The sequence below is a fragment of the Apteryx mantelli genome, chromosome 2 (genome assembly GCF_036417845.1).
Source record: "Apteryx mantelli isolate bAptMan1 chromosome 2, bAptMan1.hap1, whole genome shotgun sequence".
NCBI lineage: Eukaryota > Metazoa > Chordata > Aves > Apterygiformes > Apterygidae > Apteryx > Apteryx mantelli.
Window position 1 is genome coordinate 23,693,992 of NC_089979.1, and position 17,291 is coordinate 23,711,282.

General features: G+C 42.3%; 2 protein-coding genes across 3 annotated transcripts in view; both read right to left on the reverse strand.

The window, feature by feature from the left end:
• Positions 1–771: 771 nt before the first annotated feature.
• On the reverse strand, positions 772–9,846 carry GEM (GTP binding protein overexpressed in skeletal muscle). Of its 2 annotated transcripts, none has more exons than XM_067292294.1 (5): positions 9,741–9,846; positions 7,425–7,767; positions 4,179–4,252; positions 3,474–3,678; positions 772–1,986 (listed from the first exon to the last, which is right to left on the reverse strand). In XM_067292294.1, exons 2-5 carry the CDS (start codon positions 7,756–7,758, stop codon positions 1,709–1,711), a joined length of 891 nt encoding a protein of 296 aa, XP_067148395.1. In that variant the 5' UTR covers positions 7,759–7,767; positions 9,741–9,846; the 3' UTR covers positions 772–1,708. The 2 variants fall into 2 exon arrangements, with proteins under 2 accessions (XP_067148395.1, XP_067148394.1); XM_067292293.1 differs by having other exon boundaries at positions 4,179–4,255.
• A 3,950-nt stretch (positions 9,847–13,796) lies between these two features.
• RAD54B (RAD54 homolog B) overlaps positions 13,797–17,291 on the reverse strand; it is a 101,750-nt gene continuing 98,255 nt past the window's right edge. Inside the window, exon 16 of the mRNA XM_067290299.1 lies at positions 13,797–15,127. Within this exon, the coding sequence (XP_067146400.1) occupies positions 15,125–15,127 (3 nt within the window). The 3' untranslated portion in view covers positions 13,797–15,124. The remainder of the gene's footprint in view (positions 15,128–17,291) is intronic.

Genomic DNA, 17,291 nt, shown 5'->3' on the forward strand with positions numbered 1-17,291 from the left:
AGGAATTCCCTTCTAGAGAGACTTGAATACTGCAACATGATATTTTACCCCTAGAGAACGGCTACTCCTTTTTCATCTGCTTAGCAAAGGCAGTTTTCAGCAAACACTCAGCAAGTTCATGACTTTCCAGAGCATCTGGTGGATAAACGTCACACACCCCAAGATGCACAACCCAGTTCTCATCTTAGAGTGGCTCATTTTTTTGCATTCATCGGCAAGGAAGATGAGGTGTCAGGCTGACCATTTAGCTTTTCTGAGCTATGTGCTGGCAAAATGGTGTAACTGCACATCCGCCTTGAACTCAGAGGTGCACTCACAAAAGCCAGTATGGTCTAGGATGAAGATCATGCTAGTAAAATAATTTTCAACACTAATTGAGGATTAGGGCACAGCCTGCCCTAGAGGCCATGCCAATTAACCGCTTTCTGTCCCTGAGCGCAGCATTTCACTTCTTGCCTCTAAAATGGAGGTAATGATAATTTTCTTCATTTCTAAGGTGTTTTCAGGCTTAGAGCCAAATACCTTATTTAAGAATGGATTGTTTTTATCTCTGTCATCACAACCCCATTTGCACATGGGGGATACTGTGCATTAACAGCACTGAGATTGCCAGTGATTCTTGCTTTGTGATTCTAGGTTGCTAAGTAATCTGTGTTTAGAGATGCATGTAAGGAATCCTCATTGCACTTGTCATGTAGCAATCTTCCCAAGCATTCAAAATATTTTCCTCAACTTAAAAAAATTCTTAGGAATTTCCTGCTGAGGCTCAAAGGCAGTTATATATTTTATTTATTTTATTACAAGGCATGTAAGTAAAAACTTGCATAATCTGAAAAAGATATTAGATAGAAAATAGTAATAAAATTAACATTATTCTTAAGAAACTTGGTAATAAATACATTTCCCCTCAACATTAAAATGCTTGTTATTTTGCACAACAATAAATACAGCATAGCTCTGGCATAGACAAAGGCCAAGGCTGGATACAAGAAGTCCATGTGGTTTTTTATAAAAGCTCAGGTGATTTTTAAAGGTTTGGCATCTTGCACTTGATGCACTTTGATACAATTTGCGCTTTGATTTTATTTTTTACTCTGATTTTTAAATAGTCCCCATAGCATGAAAATATGAGAGGAAAATTTGTTCGATTATAGGATTTTTCCTTTAAATATTTTCAAAGTAAAAGATGTGTAGACTCATGGAAACCAATCCTTAAAATTTAAAAAAAAAAAAAAGTGTCTTGGTGATTATTTTACAAAATGCAGAGTTTTCAGCTGTGGGTGCTTAAGCCTGACCAGCCGATTGGCAAAGAACCAATCCCCAGTCAGTTCCTCACTTCTTTACACAGTTTTCCAAAAAATAATAATGAGAAAGAGTAAAGAGTATAGTATTCACTTCCCAAGTCATGATGGTTTGAGGTTCTTATGCTATTATCCAAAGATGACAGGACAAAAAATTGGTACTTTCCAGAACACTTCCCAGCATAACCTTGGGTCATTCTGGTCTATACTTTTCTTTTAAAACTACCAGCAAAAGAGAAGGAGAGATACTTCCATGCACTGTGCTGTTCCTAGGCCAGCACATTTCATCACAATCATAACTGTGAATCCAAGTCATTTTTATAGCCCAATCTAATATAGATTGATTATTTCCCACAACATAGATAATGAACACGTAATGCCACAAATTCTGGCAGAGTCCAACATTCTTAAAGTACCGATAGATCATGGCAAGATTTGGACTTGAGTTTGAAGGCCATATTCTTGTTGTTCTTGGCAACTATTTTGCCCCAGAACCGCCTGGCTTTCTTGGGAATGCTCTCTCTTCGTTTCTGGTAAGCCAGACGCTTCTCGTTCTTTTCCTTGCTGTCCCTCCGGAGTCGGACTTGTCGCACGATGCCTTCAAACAGCTCTTTCACGTTGTGCTGCACAGCTGCCGAGGTCTCGATGAACTTGCAGTCAAACACGACAGCACACGCTCGGCCCTCTGCAAGATTGCAAGGAGGATATGTCAGGAGGTGGCATGAGCAAGGCAGGGGGAGCAAACTCGCTGCGGGCTGCCGTGTGCAGGGAGCCAGCTCTAGCAGGGGAATTCCTCTAGCCTAACATAGTCATGGATAAGTCTTTAATCACCTTAGACTGCTTTCTAGCCCGTGACTCATCTGGCCTGTGTCAGACTCCCGGCACAGCAACGGGGAGTGAATCTCCTTCTGGAAAAGCACAGTTCTCGCTGTCAGCTGTGCAGGGAGCTGAGGCTGACTCGCACTGAGACATTGGTGGCCGAGAGGTCGACAATGACTCAAAATCACCTAGTCATCTTCTCACATGCACGCTCCCTCAAGTCAAATTAAAAGGTGACAGTGCCCTCCATAAGCACAGCACAGGTCTTTTTATCATAGCAGGCAAGGCCCAATCCTCCTCTACAGGTCATATATACAAAAAAAGGTCTTTGGACAGTAACAATTTTGGTGTGAACAGACCCATGCAAAATCCCTACGTAAATGCAGAACTATGCCCATAACTTCAGGGGTCAATCTGAAATCTTAGCTCTTATCCTTAATGATTTGAACATAAACTTAACAGTCTTCTTATCTAGAACAACATGAATATATCTGTCATCTCTCAAACGAAACCACATTTTTCAGCTAGGCCATAGAGAAATGAGAGGAAAATAGGATTCCCTGGACTACTAGTAAGCTGCCTCAGTTCAAACTCTTCATTTTGGGCAACTGTGACAGAGGCCAGAGGAGCTGGTCATGCCTAACCTGCAGGTGCCGACTGACCCAGGCATTAACCAGGCTCTGTTCCACCCTAATTTGTTTGGCTGACAGTCAGGGTTTACGGGCTAGGTTAATTTAGGTAGGCTGCTTCCAGTTCTACGTGAGTAGGGCTATGTAGCACCGGACTGAGCCAAAGGGACTTAATGTCCCTGCCCCCAGCAGGAGGATGTTTGTACCACTCTCCATGTTCAAAGAGCTGGGAGCTGTTAGAATAGTAAAATAAAGGGTGGGAGGGAATGTAAATTCATCAGGAAGTTAAATGCCAGAGAGGAAAGAGAACTAGTTAAACTAAGAGATTATCTTTGGCAGCAGAATAAAGGGCCCTAAACTGATTGTACATAAATATGTTTCAGAAATTCAAAGGGTTTCCAGCTACCAGAGCAATCGCATTCAGCAGTGATCTTCCATGAGGAGGTGCAGGGGAAGAAATCCAAGCTGCTTTTATGATGGAACTCAATAAATTTAGGAAAAGGATTATCTGACATGGTAATTGCACCACCAGGGGAGGCTTAGAGACCTGACAGGTCCTTTCCAGTCTTCTATCCACTGTTCCAGTCCTCTGTTCTTTTATCGCTCTTCTATTGCCCAGTCCTGATCACAGTGGACCCCCTTAGCCAGAGCTCTGGGGTTTGTTCAAAAGCTATTAGATGACTCTTGAAGTTCACCTAGTTTTTGTCCTCATCATTTTCCTTACCTGCCACCGACACTTCGCGGCACCTGACAAGGTCACTTTTGTTGCCAACCAAAATAATGGGGATATCTTCTTTCTGGCGTGCCCTGCGGAGCTGTATTCTGAGTTCAGAGGCCTTCTCAAAGCTTGCTCGGTCTGTGATGGAGTAGACAATCAAGTATGCATCTCCCACTTGCATGCAGTGGTCTCGAATCCATTCTCCTTCACGCTGTTCAAATGAAATGGTCAACCATGATTAAGCATGGAAAGGATTTTCCTTAGAAAATATAACATTACAGAATCTAAACCCATTCTTGGTGTAACTACACTGTGTATGGTTTGAATCATAGTTATACTAAAAGTAATTCCAAAGTGGTGATGATATGAATACATCACCACAAAGGAGGGCAAAAGTTGGACCAAAGAATTCATTGTGTTGGCTTTAGACTGGAATGAATGTGGTTCTGGAACATGGCTTGTATGTTTTGTTCTATCATTAAAAAAGTAAAGAAGGCAAATAAATTTCCTTGCTCTTCTCAAGCTCACACTGCAGAGCCCTTAGGCATGCTTGGTTTGGTTATAGGCAGAGGGTGCCTAATCCTATATTTTCCCTGATGCTGAAGTAAGGAAAACAGCTACTTTCTTTCCCCAAAGATACCTATTTTTGATATTAGCACACTTGCATATGCACTTTTCTTTTAGGATTTGACTGGAACAAATAAAAAGTACCTTATTATCCCACATGTCAAGCAGTATGATAGTTGCACTTTCACCATCCACCATCAGGGTTCTTTCATATGTGTCTTCCGGAAGGAAAATCAGAAATGTTATTATATATTATTTTGTGGCATCATGTACATTACAAAAAACAAATAGCTGAATACATATAATCCATTCGTGGTTCAAGCTAGTGAGCCAGATTTTATGCTGGCTCACATTCAGTTCTCTCCTCATTTCTATCAGCACTGAACCTGCCCTCTGTTCATTGCTGGTTGTCTTACTTCTCATGATATATGAATGAGACCAAAAGATCATGAAACAAAATGTTCATTATTTTGGCTGATATCCTCTTTATCTTATGTGGGAGAGAAAAAATAGAACCCGTGGAAGAAATAACCAAAGGCTGAACATTTGCCCCATGGGAGTGACAGAGTCCAGCGAGGCTGAGTAATGGAAAATATTTGCTTTCGCTTTAGCAGGGACAGTTCACGGGTGAACAGTCGCTGCTGCTGAGAGCAATACAGCTAACAGCCTACCCAGCAATGAGGACAGGGCTTTGCCAGACAAGGGCTGCTGAGTTTTAGAAATGCTGAGATTTGTCTCCCATCTTACAGTTTCCAACATTACCTTTGATGTCAAAAAGCAAAGGAGTCAACAAACCGCAAAAGATCAATTATTTGGTACTAAGGCTACAAAAATTCATATCTAGATTACAAACTCCATGTGACTAGGTGCTTCTTAGAGCTGGGAGAGCTGTTCCCATCAATAGTGAAGATCAATCCTTTCTGTGAAATCTCAGTCAAGCTCCTGTTTCAAGTTCTAAATCTCCCTTCTTTCCCCCAAATCTGGGGACATTTGGAGGAGTACTGTGGGGTTTGGGCCTGTCTCTAGTCTTGGGCTGCTCATCAGTGAAAAATGCCAGTTTTTGGGCATGCAACTTCTTTCAGTGCATTGTTGAAGGGCTGCCCCAACCACACACACAGATAGGGCTGTGTCTTAGTTCTTGCCTCATAAAATGTCTGCTGGGCTTTGCTAGAGTCAACTTTCCCCCAAATTGTAATCACCAGCTTTCTTAGAAGCCAGGAGTCTGAATCCATGAAAAAGCATGATCCAAAAAATATTACATATTTAAAATAAAAATCAGCTACTGCATACTGAGAAACTTTGTAAAAAAGAGCACAGGGCTGGCACAACTTAAAATGCAGCTTTTGTCTTAAAAAGACAAAGCTAATCAAGAGGAGGAGTTCCCCATGCCAATGGCATGGCATTTGTGTTTATGAGTTAGATTAATCCTATAGTCAGTAGCAAAAACAGGCCATAACAGCAGCTCTATTTGCTCTGTGAACTGACTATTGTGAAACTATCACCTCTTGCAATAAGATTTCCAGCTTGCAAGCTAGAATTTGGAGAATAGTTTCTTCGACTGACCAAGCAGCTGCATAGCAACGAGCACCGTATGCGCTACAGGGCAGTATTTAGAGGGCTACTTCTCTAGTCTCTGTTATACTTGGAGCAGCTGCAAACATCCAAGCACACTCCTGGAAAATGCTATGCTCAAAACAGGCATATTCAGCACTCATTTGCACCCTGGTCAATCCTAAGGAACTTCTATAAGATATAAAACAGTGAACGTGAGCAATTAGTTCATCTCACGCTTATTTCAAAGCTGACACTAAAAAGGAGAAATATTACAACAGCAAGTTTTCTGATACCTCAGCAGACCTGGCCATGAAAACCTGACATAACTATGCTCCAAGCAGTATTGCTAAGAGTGCAGATGAAAAGAGAAACCACACAGCTTCCTATGGAGGATAAGGAAACCAGCTGACAATGGTGTGTAAAGCAAATCAGCTGCCTTTTCTGACTGATTGCCCAAGGGGTCTAACCTAGTTCGCTGGTGTAACACCAGGAAACTTTTTATCAGACTTATTCCAGATTGAAGGGCAGCTGGTGGGATTAGAGGGAAAGTCAGTAGAAGCTGTAGGCAGAACACACCTGAATAACTGGCTTAGAGTCACTGCACTGCAGCAACTTCAAATTCCCCAAAGGCACCAAGATTTCTACCCTCGGTTTGTGAAAACTCGCAAGGAAAACATGGGTTCTACCTTCCTAATTCTGGGTTCTGTTAAGCTCTGGTTTATACCTCTCCTAATTGGAGAGGTATAGACATGAAAAGCTTCACTGATTGTGCTCCACTGAAGGCTGGAGGAGAAGCCCCCAAACTCTGTGTGCTAGCACTGATGCCACCATACAAGGGGAATAGGCAACAGGCAGAAATGTTATGCTGGGGAAAAGGAGTTGTGTGTATCGACTAGCAAAACGAGCCTCCAAAGCATGTCGTTCAAAAGTGACAGCATGTGTCCCTAGAGCCACAAGAGATTTCTGTCACAGCACAACCCTTCCACAGCAATATCTCATATGTGATATGGCTCACAGGTTGGTGCACAACTTCACCTTCTGCATTGACTGATCCTTGGGATCAAAGAAAATTTCACAACCCTAACCAAAAATGCAGGAGAATAGCAAGAGGGAAGTGTCAGAGAAAACCCTACTGCTTGTGCCTTTTCCCACAGTTTGGGCAATAGGAATTCCCTTACACTGCTGAAGCGTCTTTATCTGTTTTTCCCTTGGGGGAAGCCATGCTGTGCAAGTAACATGAAATGAGGAGGAGACATATTATACTCAAACTCCAAACAGCCTATACTGAGGCAATATATTTATATATGACTTCTAATGGCAAATATTTTGGAGGTGATCAAAGGACTGAGCGGGGCAGGGGGAGCATTCTTCATTATATATTATTTTTAAGCATTACATTCCAGTAAAACAACCGGGCCTTCAGTTTTTTTCTCTCCCCCACAGAAGGTAGGAATTGACCCTGCGGAGCCAGCGGTGACACATGTTTGGGACCTGTCTGAGAGCTGAACCGGTCTCTCCTGTAACACAGGCACAGGCAGGAACATAGCAGCTTCCAACAGGTATTTTAAAATGGAATAGCATGAGAATCTATACTGTTCACTTTCAGAGGCTTTAGCTCCTCGTTAGTGAGGTCCTTAGTCCTTGTATCCTATTTTGTTTGCTTGTTTTCTTAAGAGAGATAGATGTGTTGGAATCAATTTTGATGATCAGACCCAAGTGTTGGTTACCTCAGTTTCAGATGAAATGGCTTTGCTAATTTTCTGTGCCTTAGTGCCAGTTAATACTGAGAGGACTACCCACAAGTAGACACAAGCACCCCAGGCCATCATGACCTACCTCCCAGCACCTCACAGTCGCTGTCAATGCTGTCATGTACCCCCGCAAAGATGTTGGCCAGCGACGACTTGCCTACGCCATGCTCCCCGATCAGCACCACCCGGTAACAATTGGTGCCGGACTCAGAGGAGATGACAGAGTCAGACGACTCCGAGGACCAGCTTCTTCTGTAGTAATCATCAGGATTGATGGTGTATCGTTTCTGCACGTTGTATTCATTGGAGTCCTTCTGGACCAGCAGATGCTTTCCATCGGCAGGGATGCTCCATCGCTGCTGCTGCTGCTGCAGGCCACTGTTGTTGGTGCGACGCATGGTAACGTTGTTGAGGGTCATTTTTTACCCCTAGTGAGAAACACGGAAACCACAAATGTCACCACAAAGCATTTAGAAATGTGTTAACTCCCTCTTCTTAACTTCAATGCAGCATGTCCTGCTCTTCTATGGGGACCTAGTATACAACAAAAGAAAAATGAGACTTTCTGCACTTCTTTGTTGCTGCTGGTACACAAAGAAATATTCTAGTTAGTGAGTCAGAGCCATGGCTTTCGTCCTAGGGAGGATACCACCCTCATACGCTAAATCCTAGCTTTGTTTAGCCTTTGCAGGCTCACTGCTCTACTAGGTGCAGTGCAGCCCTGGAGGTAGCACATCATGCTGTGTCCCAGGAGGAGAAGGAAGGGGCAACATTCACCAGCACTGTCGTGCCTGGGAACGTGCATACTGCTGCGTCCCCGCCGAGACAGCTGATGGCATAGGCGGCACCTATAGGTGCTGGTCCCTTCCCTTGGTGCACAACTGGGGGCAAACAGAGGGACCAGCCCCCGTGGCCTCCAGTTCCCAAAGCAGCTGGGTGTACAGGGTGGGCACAGGCACACCCTACGGCTGTGCCCCGTTCCCTACTCACTCCTGGCACAGACAGACTGATCCCTCCAGCAATGTCAGCTGCACACACAATCACAAAATAAATCCCATTTTGCTTGCAGCATCGCTCCCATTTTCTCAGTTAAGAGTTGAATCTTTTGGGAAAGCAAGAGGTGTCACATGCTAGACAACCCTCATACTAGAAAAGAACGATGCAAGCAAGTCTTGCTATGATGTATTTTGAATGGATTTTGATCTCATCTATAGCAGGGTAAACAAAAACTGACTACTGCACAGAGTGGCATTTTGGGCAGTAGAAGTGAGGACTCAGTCAAGCTTTTCTGAGGAGGTACTGAATCTGACCTCTAAAGAAGGTGTCACTGGGAGAAAAAGCTCATAAAGTTACAGATATTATATCAATAACTTAATTTACCACAAAACCAGCTAGCTTACATTATCCAAGCTTGTTTGCTCACCTTACATAGCTAGTTAGCTCACCTTACCTGCGCATGGCTCTTAATTACATTTTATTTTGCAAACTCTATTTTGTCTTCGTTGGAGGCATGTAGTGATGTCATTCTCACAGGCCAAGAGCTACTATTTTTAGGAAAGTTACTTTGATGCATTCCAGTTCCCAAAGTGACAGTTATTTAGACATTTTACTTTTTGGCATATGTCTGATGTTTCTTAGCTCTCTTCTCCATATTAATAAATAGCATATCTGTCTGCACAATGCATCAGGCCACTTTCAATAACAAATTTTGAATATTTTGAATAAGAAGTAGTGAATGAAAATAAGTGCAGCAACACATCAAAACGATATGTACAAATCGTTTTTCCTATTCACATACAGCTTTCTGAAAACTTCTTAGAATAAATGCACAACAGGTCATAGAACAAATATGCAGAAAAAGCACACTCTAAGTGAACTTATCCCAACTTATGCAATATTTTCTCTGTGATGCACAGTACCTTGTGGCAAAATTAGATCATATGCATAGTCCTAGTCACAGTAACTTTGCCAGGAAAAAAATATATCTAACTAGAAACTAAGCACAAAGCAAAGACTGCTTCACAAACAAAATGAAATTTTTACCACACTTTAATTTGAAAATCCACTCTTTTCTTATAGTTTCCTCACTGAAAAGATGCATAAGAAAAGCCAGCTTTAATTCAGTCAAACAATAAACAGACTAAATGACTATCTTCAATTAACAGTCAATCAATAAATAGTCCCAATCATAAACATTTTATAATTTTTTTCCTTAACAAATTATCATCCTTTATTAAACAAATCCAAATGAGACAAAGTCTTATAACTCACTATTGCACATAGCATTCCCAGTTCAAATTATTTTTCATACCACAAACTGCATTTAGCTGTTTGGGGCTATAGTTTATCTGTAGTAAAATCCTGCATTCGGACCAACGTATTTCAGCCAACATTGCCTTACTTTTGCTGGGTTCTTCCCCACAGCCAGGTCCTTTGCTCTCCCTGCCCTTCTCTCTCAGTGCAGTGTGATACACTGAACTGGTCTGCCCAAGTAAATCCTCTTCTGCTTATGGGCTGCCTCTTTAAGTCGCTCTCAGCAAACCTGGTTTATATTAAGCCCATCTGATCAGGGACAGGGCTTTTCCGTGACGTGTTTGGCTTTTCCATACAACAGCCAGCCCCCAGCTGGGAGGAAGTGGAGATGCAGAAGAGCAAAAACTTACAATCTCAAAAGCCTTCCTTGAAATCATATGATTCTCCTCATATTGCCAGTAAAATAAACACGTTTGGTTCTTAAATGATGAAAACAGGAAAGTGGAAAAAACCAAAATGATACATTCTATTTCATCATAATTCCGTTTTTCAGTCAAGTGTTATTAAAACTGATGATGTTTAAAAAATGACATAAGTTTTATTAATGCATAAGATGCTGCAAACGTGCTATGTTCTCTGTCTGCAAAATGCAATGGACTATCTGCTGGACAAAATGTTTCTTTGGAATAAAATATTGCAATGTTACTTTGAAGATATCTTAAAAGTAGGATGATTATTCTGTTTTTCTGAGAAAGAAGTTCTAATACATAAGATCCTATTTTTCATGTTTTTCTTAGCCTCCAAGTCACTGCATCCAGTTTTCAGAGTCACATAATCAGTTCTCACTTCTGCTTTAACCCTTTACTAGCAATGGCTTAAAAAAATAGCTGACCACACGTTCTGTGTTACTCCAGCTTTACAGTGGCATAGATATATCAGCATTAACAAGTCAGAGTAGCAGAGTGCTTATGCAGTCCACAGTTTATTAGGAAAGATGAATATATAGTGTATATGGTGCAAAACAAGGGTCTGCTCCTTAAATTTTAATAACAAATTAATATGATTGATAAATAATAAAAAAATTGTAATGCCACTGGGTTACACTTCTAACAACATACAGAAAAAATTTCTCAATTAACAAAAAAAAATTATAAACTTCCACAGAACTACTTGGTAAGGATACCACAAGTTATATAAAAGTATATGGAAACTCTATAGTCAACTCTCAATTATCTAAATTCTGGGTTAACTACAATGAGCTCAAAAACGAGCTCCAAAAGTTTTCCTTTCTATTTACAATCTCCTGGTTACTCTATTGACACCCCAAATCAACAGGTGACTGTAATTTTTATACCGCACTTTAGTCCAAAGATCCATTTCTGAACAAGGGGAAGAATATTTTTTTCATGACCCCATTCTTTTCAGTTACAGACAAGGAAGCCTTTAATTAGCCATGTATCTTTATTAAAGAGAACAGTGATATGCAGAAAAGAACGTCTAGTACTATGTTTGCTGTCTAGCACTTATTTCACATACCTCCACATTTTTATGCTTTGATTAAAACTTGTAAAACTGATTTGTTTTCCAGTGAAAAGGTGGACATTTAGGAAATTCTGCAATTGAAATATGCTTGCTTTATTTCCCCTTTGGCTTTGTTGCATTCCCGTGTCTTTCATGGGGATTTGCAGGGACCTTCTGAGTCTCTTCTCAAGCCTAAAGAGACGAGAGCCCGATAGAGACCATGCCCAATTCAAGCATATTACTTTCCCAAAGTATATGCTTATATTAATGTACATGGAAATTATTCAGATCTATTAGCGGGGTACTTGGACAAAACTTACTGCTTGGCAGTATCTGAGCTGGTCCCGGATCCTACGTCCCCACTCACCGGTCCCCAGCACAGCTGGCTCCGAGTCTTCGCTGCCATGCGGTCACCTCAAAGAGCACAAAATAGCAGCTCCCGCTGCACGGCATGTATGCAACAGCTGCTAATACTCACTGTACAGCATGGCAAAACCCCACAAAAGCTCTGTCAGGGAAAGTTCAGTGTCACCTTTATGGGGTGGCCAGCAGTTTCTAGGGGGAACGCCTCGTTCTTTTGCTGCCAGCACACTCAGCTTCCCTTCCAAAGTTGCTCTTTTTTTTGAAATGTGCTGGAAACCCTGAAGGTGAGTTCATGGCTGGAGGACTGTGTTCTGCATCTTGGATCCATTTAGCTCTCTTTAACTTGTCTGTAATTTGTCACTACGTGTAAAAAAGCAAAACATATCCACCACTGGAATGGAGAGTTTTATAGCGAGATTGATCTAAGCAGAACCGTAGGCTCTAACGTCTCACCCAAATGTTTAACTTATATCATAGTAGAAAGCACAGACAGTAGAAATAAAGCAAAGTCAGAAAAGCATTTGTGTTTAGTTATGATTAGTCTTAGATCAGGAATTGCTAGACATCATCTTGCATAAATTCTTCATAAAATTCAAGGCAGACAAAGAAAACATGGTTCTCTAGCGATCACACAATATATCTCTTCTATAAAATCGTCCATAGGGATTGTCCCAGCCATAACATGAAGTGTTTGTACTTGGGAAACTTGCACATGTTTTCCCTTGTGCTTTCTCTTCTGAACCTATTTCCAGTTTTGCCACCTTGACAATTAGCTCTCCATGCCCATTCTAAACTACAAGATGCCTCCTTTCCTCCTATAATGAAGACATCAGTCATTCCTCAGGTAATGCCATCAGCACCCATGAATTTCAATCATTACGACTGTGGAGAATATGTTTTTTACTTTTTTTAAAGCTGGGGAGATGTGCAGCCTTCTAAGCCTCCTGGCACTTACAAGGGATAACAGCAGGATGACTAATGAAGCACATGAACTGAGCCTTTCTCAATAAGGCTGATTAGAGGCTTAAATTTCCAAATACAATCCAATAGACTGATGGATGCACATGTGGCCCTGGATAGCTCTGTCCTCTTGCACTCTTTGCTGGTCAATGGTTCTGCAACTAAAACTGCCTGAGATACAGGCACGAGAAGAGACAAGCACAAGGCCAGGGGCTGTCATAAAGCACAGGAGTGCTCAGGGCAGCCAGCTGGAGCAATATTAAAGCTCAGAGCGATTGCTTTTTACTTGTTATAACCATTCTATGCCTCAGTAATCATGTCTTAAAGGAACGCTCCCTGCAGCGAGGATGAAATAAACATTGCAGAGTAGCAGCTCTGCAATCCCTCTCTGGCCAGTTGCAATTAGAGCAGGTGATGCCCAGAGCAATTAGGCAGAAATTTTCCATAGGATATAAAACAGAAGTGTTTTTTAGCTGATATTAAACTAGCCATTTTGTTTTTATGTACAGGAAGGCAAGAGTAGCTCCTCAAATTGCCTCCTAGCTTGAGGATCATGCTTAGAGAAGGCCTGAATCAACTTGGAGGGGGAGGAAAATGCAAGAGGAAAAAAAACAAAAAAAGGAGGAACAACAAAATTCAGATTTGTTTTAATAGAAATAGAACAAAGAGTGTCTGAAATTACACTCCCTCCCTATACATTTAGGAGAAGAATATTTGTTCATTTTTCCCATCAGAGGACCCGATCTGGTGAACTGTGTTCCCAACAGTTGCTTGCAAAGGCAGTGAATTGGTTCCACCACCTTCCTCTCCTCCATATCATAGCAGCATTTTACACTTTTCACCATTTCTCACATCTGTCAGTTTTGGCTGGCCAGTAGACAGTTCTCAGCCCCAGCAATAGCATCAGCTAATACTTCAGCAATGGAAAGAAATGTTTTTGGATATCTAAGCATGATGCTGGGCTGGATAGTGCAGGACACGCTGGGAGTACCCCCAGTTATTATAAGCCTTAGCAGAGCTGCTCTAGGGTCACCACCCGTTCCTGCAGCGCGGTGGGTCACAGGCAGCTCAGTAAGCAAGGACAGAGCAAAGAGCACAGATACATGTGAGAATTAGACCCATAGCAACAGGACCCAAAACTTATTTACACCAGCTTGCATCCCCAGCTTTGCCTTTGGCTTTCCTGCTTCACACCCAGCGACTGGGTAAGAAGTTCCACACTGAGCAGGAAAGGTAAGGGGGGAGAAAGTAGTCTGAAATCAGGAGGAATGAGCTAGGTAAATGAAGGGTTATGAGCCTGGGGAGAGCTGTCAAGGGTCTTAATCAAGTTGGGGAGAGGGGAGAGAAAGAGACTCAGAAATTAAGCAATAATAAAAATTTGATTTATTTTAAGGGAAACATAAGCACGAGCATTTTAAAGTGTTCCACCACCAAAAAAAGATGTTTAACTAAAAGTCCCCTGCTCCCCTTGGAAGAGCAGGTTTGATAGACTGTATTTCCAGCAATTGCTTGCAAAGGGCACTGAATTTGTTCCACCACCTTCCTTTTTCCCACACTGCAGCAGCATTTCAATTTTTTAAATGATCACCGAAGGCAGAAAATGATCCTTTGATGACGGAGCACAGGGATAGGGAAGAAGCACTGATTTGTACTTCTTATGCATAAGATAGCATTGAAGGTAAAACCCAGCACTGGAGCTTTCAGGGAACAGGATTGTGCTTAATAAGCTACCTCACTAGGGATCCCCTCATTAGTCTATTACTTGCAGATAATCTGGATTCTGATGTCCCAAAAGAAAGGTCTAACTCATATCTGTCCACTGCAGAGTCCTTATGACTGTAGCGAATGGGGAAAATACCTTTTGGCCGCTCTTGCATTAAGCAGACACAGCAGAACATTAAGCAAAGACTGAGAAGTGAGCAGTCAACAGAAGCAATGCCGCTCAGCTTATAATAAAATACAAGTTATTTGTTAGTCTGGTTAACTGAAAAGAAAAGCAAATCAAAAGAAGTTATTTGCAGTGGGAAAAAAGAATGATAAAGAGTGAATGGCAAAACAGAATTATTTCAGTAAGATTTGTTTAGAAAAAGAACTGCCTATTTCCTGCCCTTGCATTGAATGATGGTAAAGAATTCTGCTGATAATTGTCCACAGAAAAGGGTTACATCACCTATGACATAAATAAATGTGTTTTTCAAATGGAATCAATGCAAATGAAAAAATTGTAATATTCTAATAATAGTAGGATGTGTGTTAGCCATAAGTGTTCTTCAAAATCAGAGCTGAAAAAGCCTTCAGAAAAATGGTACCAGTGTAGAGCATTTTTGCAGTTATGATCATTGCAGTACATCACAGTTCACAGAGGAATCAGGCTGATGAGTCACGGTCGCCTTTCCAACCACAGGAAACCTGGTTTGCCATAAAAAAATCCTGCTTGCTTTTACAATATTAAGTCATGATGGTAATTTAATGATAGACAACTTCTGTATCAGCAAACTGTAGGCTAGAAACTGTCAACGGCATAATCTAGGTCTCTGTTCTTCTGAACTGTTGAAGAGAAATTCAGAAGAAAGTCTTCTGGTCCAGCTGGAGTTTCTTCCTCTTCGTCGTGATACCCAGGACTCTCCCACCAATAGCAATCGGCAATGGTTACCAAGAATCAGGGGCACTCAGTTAACTTGTTTCATCTCACTGGAAAATACAAAGAAAGCTCTCAGTAATCAGCCTATGAAAGCAAATTTACTTCAGAAATATTCCATGTGATGGCCAGGGACTTGACCTGCAGGTCCTTGGGGTTGGTGTTTGAAGGAAAACAGTGATATTTCAGCAGTGGCTTCCCTGTAGATCTTACCCTAATCTCCAGGGGGGCTTGCTCCAAATGTCATAATTACCTGTCAGCTTTTAATGCCATTTTCTTCTGTTCACCATACAAAAAAACACATTCCCCGAGTAGCACCCCCCGGGTTGTTTTCTGATGGCATTTCTCTGTGCGATTAGCCTATCTGCAGCGGGAGGAGGCTGCCTCATTTCACATGTGCGCTGCTCAGCTTTCCGCAGACACAAGGAGTTTTGCTCTGCAACCCATGTAAACACCAGATTGCCAAATTCCTCCCGCTTTTACATCACACAGGGCGTTTTGAGCCCATTATCTGCTTAGAGGAATCCCTGCCATGCGCTTCGCGGCCAGGCCTGCCGGGTATTAGCGCACGCTGAGCCTGGACATGTTATTAGCTGACAGCCAGGGAGGGAAGCTGCGGGGGCACCCTGCCCTTACGCAGCCGCCCAGCGCCTGCCCCCAGACCGGGCATCCCCCCCACCGCCGCCACCAGCACAGGGGGACAGCAGCTCCCAGTGCCAGTGCACAGACACCGAGTTGTCCTTCTCCTCTGTGTCCTGATCACCCAAAACGTATTTTCAGCATTCAGCAAACGGGAAACCTATATGCTGTGCTGGTGTAAGCTCACTGCATCTGTAGGGCCGTAGCAGTGGACAGGTTTGTTGCAGAAGCGAATACAGCCCAGGGTGTCCTGTCCCTCTGCCCTTAGCGCTGTTTCAATCAGAGAAGTGGTTACACTCGGTTCCTGTTCAGCCAAGGCACACAGCTGAGCTCAGCTGGGCAGGTTTCAGCCAGGCTTGTTGTTCACATCAACACCAGGAGAAAGGTGAAGTTAAAAATGCATGATACAGGTTGGATCGTGATGCTTAAACCAACTAGTCTCTTCTTCCTAAGCAAGGTCAAGCTACAGCTGGAGTACGGCTGCCAGGTATCGCGTCCCTCCCCTGCGTTCTCCCTACCATGTAGATGATGAACAGCAGCAAAACTGCAGCTAAATATGGTCTGCTTTGAGAGGTTCAGTAACGCTGTCCTGCCCTCAGTTACAGTGTCCTTTACTCAGGACCCCTGTTCCCGTGCTTGGCTGCGCGCTCGCTGCTCACCGCGCAAACGCCTAGCGAAGTGATGGTTCATGGGACCATGGGATCATGTGCGGTGATTCACGGCCGTGTTTGGATTTTCTGGCTCCCAGGCTTGTGTTTATCAGCAAAACACACACCCTCTGCCGCATCAGAATGTAAGTGGCTTGGAGCCACCCGAAATGCCTTTTAGCAAGATGCTGTATACGGTCAGATATAATTAATGTCTATTTAATTGAACAACAGCACCTCTTTAATTTACATAGCTTTACTCCTTTGTCATTTAGTGTGCACTTTCCACTTTCCCAGAATTAAAGATGTGACAATGAACAAATACTTGAAGATATGTTCTTTTTTTTTTTTTTTTAAGATCTAATTCTTCATCTGTGTTATACTGTTTTCAGCATAGGGCAACTGAGTGCCAGGCCCTGCAGGTAGAATTCATTTAACATAATTTAAATTAGTTGTCTTGGTTCCCAAAGGGAACCAGGGTTAAACAGGCACCTCCAGGATGATACATCTAATACAGGTAGCATGAATCATCCCTGGAGGTGCCTCTCTCTTCCCAACAGACAGCAGAGGGAACTTGGGAAGATGAATCTCTTGGCACTAATATTAGCCTTAAAGTTAACTGTCTACAAGTTAGACAGCCACTCAAGTGAAATGAATCTATCCCTAACAACTTAAAGGCAAATTTTAACCAGTGTCTTTTGAGATGTACAGTATGTAAGACAGGTTTTAACATGCAATCATCACAGAAGCAATGCTGAACACAGCACAATGTTCAGCAAGTATCCTGCTATGGTATAGGGGGTGCATAAATGCACATGCAACTTGGCTACAAAACTAGAGGAACCTGTACTGTGTCCCAGTCAGCATGGATGGCAACAGAAGTCTTTTCCCAGTAGCCACTGGGACACTCCTCCAGGGAGGAATTAACTCT

Coding starts and splice junctions, on each gene's coding strand:
- GEM (XM_067292293.1), bottom strand. CDS start 7,758: ATGACCCTCAACAACGTTACCATGCGTCGCACCAACAACAGTGGCCTG. Junction 4,256..7,424: donor CGACTGTGAGGTGCTGGGAG/GTAGGTCATGAT, acceptor TTTTCCTTCCGG/AAGACACATATGAAAGAACC. Junction 3,679..4,178: donor TTGACATGTGGGATAATAAG/GTACTTTTTATT, acceptor TCATTTGAACAG/CGTGAAGGAGAATGGATTCG.